This window comes from Monopterus albus, unplaced genomic scaffold (assembly GCF_001952655.1).
Source record: "Monopterus albus unplaced genomic scaffold, M_albus_1.0 scaffold176.1, whole genome shotgun sequence".
NCBI classification, from domain to species: domain Eukaryota; kingdom Metazoa; phylum Chordata; class Actinopteri; order Synbranchiformes; family Synbranchidae; genus Monopterus; species Monopterus albus.
In genome coordinates this window covers 221,404-232,959 of record NW_018128056.1, presented here as the reverse complement: position 1 = coordinate 232,959, position 11,556 = coordinate 221,404, and the positions used below count along the sequence as shown (strand labels likewise).

The 11,556-nt window shown below is 40.0% G+C and overlaps 1 protein-coding gene across 1 annotated transcript in view; it reads left to right on the top strand.

Moving 5' to 3' along the window:
• Window positions 1–1,279: 1,279 nt before the first annotated feature.
• The window catches only part of ptbp1a (polypyrimidine tract binding protein 1a), a 15,812-nt gene continuing 5,535 nt past the window's right edge, over window positions 1,280–11,556 (top strand). The window contains exons 1-11 of the mRNA XM_020616630.1: window positions 1,280–1,513; window positions 2,312–2,365; window positions 2,641–2,671; window positions 6,286–6,346; window positions 6,499–6,671; window positions 7,101–7,247; window positions 7,652–7,822; window positions 8,416–8,526; window positions 8,845–9,022; window positions 9,290–9,367; window positions 9,688–9,809. Of these exons, the coding sequence (XP_020472286.1) occupies window positions 1,506–1,513; window positions 2,312–2,365; window positions 2,641–2,671; window positions 6,286–6,346; window positions 6,499–6,671; window positions 7,101–7,247; window positions 7,652–7,822; window positions 8,416–8,526; window positions 8,845–9,022; window positions 9,290–9,367; window positions 9,688–9,809 (1,134 nt within the window). The 5' untranslated portion in view covers window positions 1,280–1,505. The remainder of the gene's footprint in view (window positions 1,514–2,311; window positions 2,366–2,640; window positions 2,672–6,285; window positions 6,347–6,498; window positions 6,672–7,100; window positions 7,248–7,651; window positions 7,823–8,415; window positions 8,527–8,844; window positions 9,023–9,289; window positions 9,368–9,687; window positions 9,810–11,556) is intronic.

Genomic DNA, 11,556 nt, shown 5'->3' with positions numbered 1-11,556 from the left:
TAGGCTACTACATTAAGTGGTGTAACATGGAGGACATGTGCAGAGGAGGGATAGTGGTTATATTGGTAGAAGGATGTTGCAGATGGAGCTGCCAGGCAAGAGGTCAAGAGGAAGGCCAAAGAGGAGATATATGGATGTGCTAAAAGAGGACATGAAGTTAATTGGGGTGAGAGTAGAGGATGCTGAGGATAGAGCTAGGTGGAAACAGATGATTCGCTGTGACGACCCCTAACAAGAACAGCCAAAACAAGAAGAAGATTAAGTGGTGTAACAGAACTGTGTATGCTCCATAATGTTATACTTGTGACATTCTGGGCCTTATACCTTTTCCCACTACTACCAGCTGCTGTATTTATCAACCTGTATCACTGTCATCCTAATGCCTACTTCTGACATTTTACCACCAACACATGTATGGGTATTAACCTGAGCTTAACTTAATGAGATGGAAATTGTAAATGGATTGTTTTAGTATTTTTTCTTTATTATACCTATGCAGTATTCCACAACAGCATGGGCAGTATATTAAAGCCAGGCAATTATTACCATACATTCAATACAATGTGTATTGAATTTTCCAAACAGCATATGTTACAGTTTTTTTTGACAGTGATACTTGCTGTGCTGACAAACAGGAGTATCAGGGCAATTACCATCTTCATTGTGTTGTTCCCCACCTAAACCAGTTCTGCTGTTATATAACGTATAACACTGAGTGAATGACACTGAATATTTCAAACCAACCATGAATTTGAATTGCCCCTCAAAGTGTTGGTCAGTAAAACTTTGTTCAGTCCTGCATACGGGTATGATCTTTGAATTTCTACAGTCAGTTTAGATCTATATTGTTGAAATTGAGGTTATGGCCTGTGAGACTATGACAAATTTAAAACACTTGTGTATTTTCTGCCTTTGACTTCCGACAGCTGGATATTCTAAAATTGACCTGTGTGGGCTAAAGAACTCTCCCAATCCTTTTGTGACCTCCTGTGATTTGCAGTGGTGAAATCAATTAAGCTTACATTTTAAGATGGCCTACTTTATGATTTAAGTCCACTAGATTTCTTAGGCAAATATTGCTCCTTTACACTTGTATTACTCTTAATATTTGCTTAACAATAACAACACTAAAATCATATAACATAACCCACAAGACATCAGAACACAACAAATATTAAGAACTAAACCACATAAAACTATCATAGAAGACAGGTCAAATGACGATCACAGCAAAGAGTAAGATATCCATCATCTCATAAAACTCTTATCACACCTAATTACATGGTATGATGTACTGGAAAATTGCCGCGGCCTTCTTCTACCACAAAATGATAGAGGTCTTATCCAATCGCGACGCCAATAGAAACATGTCCACGCCCGGTTTTGGCTCTTGGAAGTGCCTGGACTAATCAGCGCTCGCCTCCGTGTGTTCAGCCATTTTGTAAGAAAATCAAGCAAGTCTGCCGCCCTACCTTCCCCTTAGACCTGCCGTTTTTTCTTGTGCAATGGACGGGTACGTAAAAAAGAACCACGCTTAAGACTTATTTTTTAGGACAAACTGAGCGCTGATTGACTTGTATTTATATATTAGTTGCTTCTTAAAGTTGTCTGGTTCCGATGGCTGCTTATGTTATTCGTTAGACCGCGAAAGTTTACTTGAAGCAGTTTTTCATCAAAGCATGCAACAGTTAGCAAGAGCGTAGGCTAACTAGCAACTGCTAGCCATCGCTAGCTAACGAACGTTAGTTATGTTGGTCATTTTAACGGACCTATTTTATCGTTTTGTGTAAACAACACTAACGCTTAGGAAACTTAATTTAATAAGAGTTTAGATGTGGACAATGTTTTTCGTTTTATGAACAAATTGGGAACAGTCTACCGTTTGCTAACTTAGACATTAGTTAACATTGGCTAACTGTACCTTGGTAACTTGGTTTCGTGGGAACTCGAGCGCTAGCTAAAGCAACGTGTCTCATTTCCGCATTCATTTGTGTGCGGAGTGCCAGGGCCATGTTGAAGATACCTGGCCTGAATATTTCATGTTGACTGAATCGGGGACGTCTGTCTCGGGTTATCTAATGTACTTATGGTACACAATAGCGTATCGTATCTCAGGACTGTATTCTAATCTTTTGACCACCTGAATTTGACAATTCAAAGGACTTCGGAAAACTGTGAATGGTGGCTTGAACTCGCCCGGCATTACGCTTAACTTAGCTAAATGTGGTATTAGATATTCGCTTCATTGTAGTTATTTATGCAAACTGTCCACTCTGAAGTTTACTTTTATTTTTTTGCCAACCTTCTCCAGCCGCCTAGACGCTGACTTGTACCCTCTGGGATCCGGCTACGTCCCTGAAATCGAGTAAGTATTTTTTTTGTTTATTGTTTTTGCACGGTCGATTTCATTTTGACATTATTTAGGTTTGTGGTGCTTTCTGACTTTCAAGCGTCACGATGTAACTGTCTCTGAATGAGGAAGTCTGTTTCCTTTGGGTTGTGCAATACTTTTTATTTTATTTTGCATGAACGTGCAGTTTTTATTTAGCCATGTTATTGTGTTGAACTTTTAAACAGGATATCATAATACATTGCAATAGATTGTTTTCCTGTCTTTTAAAATCTTTTTCTCCTTCGCAGCAGTGTCCATGACATATCAGTTGGCACAAAGGTAGGCATTATTTTCTTTTCACTTTCTATCATTTCTGTGCTGAAAATCTTTGAGTTGTCATGTTAAATTCTTAACATGACATGTTCCAGTTGTTATGCAAGTAGTACTGATTGTGGTAGCTGCTGAATTGTATGCCAGTTTCAAGTTCCGTTAAGTTTTGTATCACAAGCAGGGCTCCTATTTTATCACATATATATATATATACACCCTTATTTGTACTTCTGTGCTTTAATTGGAATTGTCTTATTCATCAAAATATCTTTGACATCTGAGAAACCTTTTAGAAGTCAGAGTAGAAAAGAACTATGCCAACACGGGGGACTTGAGGCACATTGGCAGTTTGCAAGAGTTTCCTCTATAATTACAGAACTGCTGTCGAAAGCCATTTTTCTTGTGTAATGGGTGTGCAGCTGCAGGATTGCTTTTCTTTTAAAGATTTATAAAAGACAACCAAATAATCTTCTCAGAGAGGTTGTAAGAATTCTCAAGACTCTGTTCATGGAATATATATGATAATTCCATTATAATAGATTATCTATGGTGGGGCTTAAGCTTTCCTGTCTTGTTTCAGTTGGTTTGTGTGGCTGTTGGGAATTGAAACTTCCTGTTGTTTGTTTTGTGTGTTCCTTAATAGCCTGTTTGCCTTACTGGAATGCTAATAAAGCAGCTGAATGCTGTCTCAGCTCTTGATGCACATCCACTCACGTTCTGTCAATACTTAACCAGTGAGAGTAAAACCAATTGCCAAAATATTGCCCAGTGTTAAATCTTTTTTTGCGTGAATCAGCTCTTATTATTTGCAGTGTGACTAAAAAGAATTGTGTGTGTAAATTTGTTGGAAAATGAGCACTTTTTTTTTTTTTTTTTTTTTTTTTTTGTCGTCACGCTGCTGGTTGTTCATTTGTTCTCTCAATAAAAATACCCGCCTATCAAGCAATCCTTGGTAACATGTCCTGGGGCAGCTATGTATGGGTGGAGTAACTGAACTCATCTTGGAGCTACAACCATTCTCATCCTCCTGGCCAAAGGTCATTACAGTTTAAGCAAGCACTCTGATACACACATCCGTGACAGAGACACAACCCACCCCCTATATTCACTCCGTTTGTTTTAAGAGTGATCTATAGCATACCATTGAATTGGTGCTGATCAATACTTCTTTCTTTTTCTACCTGTCCAGTTTTCTGGATTGAAGATACAGTGTTAAAAAAAATCTGATGATACTGAGTAATGGAGCGCTGCCCTGCTGGAATCCCTAATTATTCCGTCTGGGCATAGTGTCTGGCATTCCGCGGTCGCATTCCAGTCTCCCCCCTCCAGTCCCCTGGTGAGGTACAGCTCCCTGTTCTCTTTACTGGGGAAAGCTGATCACAGTGAACAAACATGTCTGTACCTGTGTTCCTCTCCTTTGTGCTTATTACCCATCCCCCGGCAATGTCCAAAATGTGGCTGCTTGCAGGCAGTTTCTGTTTCAGTGTTCCTTTATAGCCTGTTTGCATTACTGGAATGTTGAGAAACCACTTGCATGCTGCCTCAGCACTTAATATTTATCCACTCTTTATTTCTATCAATACTCAAACAACATTGGTAAAACCCAGTCAGAAAAGACAAGTGCAAGATAATTTTGTTTTCTTGTAAGATCTTAATGTTTTCCCTAATGTTCTTTATTTCCGGTGTGTGGAGCAGGATAATTACATCCAGTACATGTTCCCTTTTAAAATTAAATTTAAGTTGCTTCCATTGTCAGTGGAAAGTGCTCAACAGTTTCAGTATGTCAGCCAGCAATGTGTCATCTCCTGAAGGTTACTATTATACTATTAATTGGGTGAGCAAACAAAGGATGTGAACAAGTCAGTACACATGTAGTGGGTTCGGTGCTCTGTTGGAATCATCTATCAAACTATGTTTAACTCTTTTGTTTTGCTCTGTACTCCCCCCCCTAAAGCTATGGGTATTTTTTTTTCAGACAATTGTAACACAGTCCTCCATTTTGTGTGCGATTTGATGTTCCTGCACTGACTGCACACTGTCGTAGCTCTGTGGTTATTATTAGAATGATGAAGTAAGGTGAAAGAGAGAGTCCTGCCATAGAACAACAATCACCAGTCCTCAGGAGGAAGTTTAGCCAAAGCCTGGAAACAGGCCTGATCTTGTTGCTCTTCCTGTTTGGAGCTGGTCTGCTGACTGATAATGTGACACTGCCTGCCCACATCCACTGAGTCAGGCTGGAGCCGCTTACTTCATTTCTCATGCCTTGCATCTGCCCTTGGCCCATTTATGAAGCAAAAATATCTTTTCCCACCAAGTAGAACATGCTATTCTCACCCATTTATTATAATGTTTGATGTGTCCCTCCTTTTGTATACTATGTTTTACCATTAGATCTGAGTTTTAGACAAAATGCTGACATAACATTTCTACAGAGATTAGTTTTTCCCTTTATCTGATTGTTCCCAGGACTAGTTATTATTTTGAGTGTTGTCACGGTCTGACCCGGTCTGTTTTTTGTCTTAGTAAGCATTATGTTAGCATTCCATTTATGTCAAAGGAGGAGGTCCCTGATCCAAAAGCCATAGTAACATTGTTGTTTGCTACTGCTTTAAGTTCATGAATTGAGATAGCAGGCTGTTTGAGTGGGTCTCAATTTTGTCAAAGGATAGTTTATAGTGTCATAGCAACAGTACCCTCACCACCCCTTTACAGTGTTTTGAGGCAGCATCCAGTGTTCTGTCTTGCATCACTTTATTCATGCCTTTTGTGAGTAGACTTGCAGCCTGGTTGGAATCCCCCCGGAGCACCACCATGCATATTTAAAAGCCAGGATTCACAAGGTGAAAAGAATGCTCGCTAACCTGCATGACTGGTAGCTGTTAAAACACTGTGCAGCTCTTTGACCCCCAGAGTCCTCAGGGCTCCATATGTCTATGTGTATGCGTGCCATGCAACAATGCCTCTAGTCTCAGCCTGAACAGGACCTTCATTGTAGAGCTTAGGCTGCTGAGCCACTTCTTGTGACTGCAATACTTCATTTTGCACAAGCACATACACACACATCCACGAGGACAGCTCTGAAACAGCACTTTACATCTACTACACAGAGCGGCTGGGCAAGGCTGTTTCAGCAGACAGTAAAATACTGTGTGCCAGGAGTGTTTCCATCTTGTCTTCCAGTCCAGGGGGCTTCAGTGTATTATCTGTCCTAATATTGAGTTATGAGAAGATGGGTTGTGCTGACTGACTTGTGTGCTTCAAGCTGAATAGTAGCTGTTCCTCCTTGTGTGTGTGTGATTGACATTAAAACATGATAATATGGCGCATTGCCCTAAGTAAGAAAGAAATCCTACCTGTGACTTTTAACTTGGCAGTACTGTTAGTTTAAAATGGGATGAGAACACAAATACCTATGCTGACAAACTAGGTCACTGAATTCTTCCAGGTGAGGAAGGTGGAATACTTCTCAAGCATGTCCGTGCGATCCTCTTCTGGTTATCGGATTACTTCCTGCATTTTCACACAATGGTTTGGTAATATGAGAGCTGTGCTCTCCACCTGCCATGCTATGCCCCCATCTGTGAATGCACTGAAGTGAACCATTGTTTTCTCTCCTTCTGCAGAGGGGATCCGACGAACTCTTTTCTTCCTGCATATCCAACGGGCCCTATATCATGAACTCAGGTAGGGGGGGTTGCCATGGAGGGGTGAATCCTTTTTATTGAAGTGCTTGTCGTGTCTGTATTGTTTGTGTTGTCATGACAATCAATCCATTATTCACAAAGAACCAGTGCCTTCTGTTCCCTCCCTGATTGTATCTCTGTTTTCTCTTGCAGCCAATGGCAACGACAGCAAAAAATTCAAAGGTGACGTGCGCAGCCCTGGTGTTCCGTCACGTGTGGTCCATGTACGCAAACTGCCCAGCGACATAAATGAGGCTGAGGTTATTGGCCTGGGACTGCCTTTTGGGAAGGTCACCAATCTGCTGATGCTGAAAGGGAAAAACCAGGTAAGGTTTGCTTCCCGAACTTGTACTGTGTGCACTCCTGGATGAAATTTCTCTTCTGGCCTGGCACAGGGTATTAAGTTTCTAGCCTTTTGTTCTCACCTGAAATTGATGGCAATGAAACTTTGGTTACATCTTCATGGCTGAGTGAAGACTGTTCTTCTTGCTGAGACTTCCTGGAGAATGATAGTGAATCCCAATGTTTTCATTATTCCCTGTTTTACTATATCAGCAACTCTGTCAAACCCAATAAAGGTATAAAAGGTAATTAGGCAAACTGTACAAACTAATAATGGTGTTAATGAGAGAGGTTTACAACAAATGTGCAAAATTATTAGGATTAATGTTTTAATAGCCGCTACCTCAGGCTAGCATTGTTACATGTGTGATGGGAGAAACAAACAGAACATGGTCTTTGGTTCTAACCTGCAGGCGTTCTTGGAACTGAACAGTGAGGAGTGTGCACAGACAATGGTGAGCTACTACTCCTCTGTCACACCTGTCATCAGAAACCACCCCATTTACATGCAGTACTCAACCCATAAGGAACTCAAGACGGATAACTCCCCCAACCAAGTGGTAAGGGCTTGCGGTCACACTTGCACATAAACTTTTCTTGTTTTTCATATTGACTGTTTTCAGTTGAGGTTTAAATTCTGGTGTAGACTTTGCAAGATACTAAAAGTCAAAGTTCCTGCTGTGTGCAGGAAATGTAAATTTAATGTTCATTTCTGCCACCAATTTCTGACTTATTGCTGTACTTTTTGTAACTGTAATCTCAGCTCTGAACAGTGCAAATCAATGGTTCTGTTTTGTCAGACTAGACAGATGGAATCAAGTTAAATCCCTTAAATCAGTTACTAGTATAGACAAACCAAAGGAAACACAAGCTAAAACTGTCAGGTCTGCACAAAAATCACACACATTCACTAGTTGCATTTTCTTTGTCCATCCATGTTAAGTAGTTTCTCTTTTCCCCTTAGCGTGCCCAGGCAGCTCTGCAAGCAGTCAATGCACTGCATGGAGGTGGGATGGGAAGCATGGCCATTTCTGCTGATGCAGGTAGCATTGGAGGAGCAACAACCCAAAGCCCTGTACTCAGAGTCATAGTGGAAAACCTCTTCTACCCTGTCACCCTGGATGTCCTTCACCAGGTACAGATCACTTTTGTAGTTCTGTCATTTGATAGAGGTTCCTTTTATATTTTATCAGGTTTAAAACCAAAGTTTGTAGTTGTAGACCATAAAAAGAATCTTTATTTTTGTAGTTTCAACAATATATGTCATGTGCTTCCCAGATTATTTGTAATTACTTGCTTGGCAGTTCCCTTTTAATCTTTGGACCAGCCTTTAAATAAGCCTTAGAGTGGCTGGGTTCTCCTAATTACTAAAGCTGACTTACCAGATTGTCTTCTGTTGTACTCAGTTTTTGAATTATTGAAATTTATAAACAGTTTGACATTTTGTGATGTTACCAATTCACCTACTATAAATATATTTTGATATTTCATTGTGGTTGCACCTGTCTCTTCTTTCCTCCTCTTATGTTACTGAGAAGTGGTGTCTCTGACTCACAACATTCTCTGCAAAATAGTTTGCAAATGTAGGAGTGCTGCATAAACTAAATATGCATGTCAGTAACGATAGAAGACATGCAAATTTGCCTTGTTTAGCCTCTAGTACAGTTGTAATGCAAATGTTACGGGTGTTGTCATGACATATCTAATTTTACTGTGTCTGTTCCCCAGATCTTCTCCAAGTTCGGAACTGTGCTAAAGATTATCACTTTCACTAAGAACAACCAGTTCCAGGCTCTGATCCAGTACGCAGATGGCTTAACAGCTCAGCATGCTAAACTGGTAAGACTGGTACAACTTTGTCATTATGTTGCAGTGTGAGGTTGTTACCACTGGGTAACAGATCAGTGGGAGCTTTGTCACTTTCACTGGGGTTGGCCATGACAATTTAAAACAAACTGTTGTGGTTCCAGTGTAATGTGTACTGTAGTTAAAAACCACTAGTGTGAAACACACGTCTTATTTATTTAATTTTTTTTACAATTTACTTTTTTTTTTGTATACACTGCAGTTTTGCAACAAAACTTCAGAATATTCACAAGTGTATATAATCACAAAGAAACAATTATCTTAAGCCTAATGCTCCAACATCTGTCTCAGTCTCTGGATGGACAGAACATCTACAATGCCTGCTGTACCCTGAGAATCAGCTTCTCCAAGCTCACCAGCCTCAATGTCAAGTACAACAACGACAAGAGCAGGGACTACACCCGACCAGACCTCCCCACTGCTGACTCACAGTCCTCCATTGACCACCAGACAATGGCGGCAGCATTTGGTAAGATTGAGAAGTTTTTGCATGGGGTTCTGATCACATTGACAAATGTTAACAAGCCTATGTATATGTACACTCTGTGTCCTTCAGGTAGCACTTCTAGGTTTTACTTCACCAAGCATGTCCTAGATTTAGAAGTAATTTTTAAAAATACATTTTCTGATTTGATTTCCTTGTTTGTTTGTTTTTATTTACCCTAATCATTACTGCAAGTGCATATTTGGTGTAGGGTTCTCTGTTCTTATTTTCATTTGTTTTCTATTGTTCCAGCTGCACCAGGTATAATCTCGGCCTCTCCTTATGGTGGAGCTCATGCCTTCCCCCCAACCTTTGCCTTCCAGCAGGCAGGTTAGTACAAAGTCTTTGTCTCAACCAGTGGTTCCCAAACTTTTCCTGTTGGGCCCCTGTTTTTAGTGTAAAAATATTTGATAATGAATGATGTAATATGCCAGTTTGGGAACCACTATTTTCAACCATGCTGTTTCCTACATAATAAGGTATGTGTCCCTTCTCCAAGCTTTTGTCTGTTGCCTGCAGTATCTAATTTGCCTTAATGATGACATACTTAATATAGTTCCCACTTGTTCTCTTCTCTTTATCAAATCCCTTCAGTGTAATGACACAAAGTACAACAAATTGAAAATAATGTAATGTTTTGTTCCTCATAGGACTGTCGATGCCTGGTATTCCCAGTTCCCTGGCGTCGCTGGGTTTGACCCGATTAGGCCTGTCTGGCCTTGGTGCTACTGGAGGGCACAATGTCTTGTTGGTCAGCAACCTGAATCCTGAGGTCAGTAGACTCTCTCATGGTTCTACCGGGCAGCTCTCCATCCTGCCTCTGTCAATGCAGTGCTGAGCAACAGTAAAACATGTCTTTTATTTACTCTGTGGTTCATAGACCTGATTCCATTTGTTTAAGACAAACCAGTGTTTTTGGCCCCAAACTCGCACCATGGCCTTGTGATTGCACTAGTTGGAGAGTACCTTTAGCACTGTTAAATAAAGGGGGTCGTCATATCAAAGCCTCTTCTCTTTCAGGACCTCTCTGTGTTTGACCAAACCTGCTGCATTTCCGACCTGCCACTTTGCTCACTGTGAATTTTAAGTTTATTCAAAACACTAACTACTTTTTTTTTTTAAACTTACCATTTCATATCTTCATTTTTGTCCATTAGTTGAAATCATTCTTAAGTTGTTGGAGAGACAATATTACTTTTTATTTGTATTTTTACAGGAACACATCATGTCCATTATTTAGATCTTTTTATAGTGTATAAAAAGCATATGGAATTTGTCACACTCATATTTACTGTACTTATGTAGTCATTACATTACTCATGTACACTTAAAGATCAGCCTTTGAGTATTTAGGGCTATTATAACTTATATTCAGTAGAGATGCACTGAATGCAGTTTTCCGGACTGATTCCGATTTCCAGATTTTAAATTTTTAAGTCTCACCTGCGGATTCCAATATCGGCCGATTCCGATTTTCTTTCTAAGAACTGTAATTGACAGCATACAAAAATGTTTTTCTACCTTTTCTTTAATTGAAAATTTGAATTGTAATAAAAATGTCTCACTTTTTTTTTTTTTTACCTCTAACTAAAAATGAGTTGCAATATTTGTTCTCCACATGTAAAGGTGCAATAGGTAAAACAAACAAAAGAATGTTTGTTTGTTACATCATTCTTACTGAGCACACAATTCTTTTTTTAGTGTGTGTATTTTGTTTTTGCCGTTTTACAACAGGCTGGATACACTGTACATATACATGGATCTAGTGTAGCCAGTATTTCCTTCACTGTACTATTTGTCGGAGATTTGGACATAGTTTCCCGTTCCTCAAGGCTCTTCTCTGCATTTTTTGTACACCAGTGGCTTCCATTAAGCGAAAGTGAACATGCGCCCGGTACAGACACAAGCGCGAGCCTTGCTTGAGGTGCATGCAAGATGCTACGCACTGCATCCGCTGCGCTTCGGGCCTGTTCCACCGTGTGTATGTGTGACGGTGACTGTCATGCTTCTAAAGCTGACTGGCACAGAATCAAAGATCGGTCAAGGCCGATCATGCTAAAAACCCAGCCGTTTCTGACTTCCGCAGATCGATCGGTGCATCTCTAATATTCAGCTCTGACTGTTTTAGAATGTAATTTTAGGTACTTGATACAAACACGGCATGTAATGTAAAAGTACATATTGTCTCTGCCTTTTTCTGTATTTCATTGTTAATCTTTTTTCTCTTCTTTTTTTCTCCTAGTGTTCCCATAGTGACAGTGTATTTTAATTTAGCCAGTTCTACTGTCTGAAGCACTACATTTCTTTGTGTATACTGACCTTGTTTTTTACTTCCTTTTCTCTCTCTCTCCTTTCTCTGTCCCCCCTCTCCGTCTTTTTTTTTTGTTTTTTGAAAACCCCCTCACTTCAACTCCACTCTTACAACTGACCTGCACACCCCATTACCAATTGTTCCCTGTCCTCCTCTCCCCTGTGCTACTCCTGTTACTACTACAACCACTACTTTTTCTACCCATCCA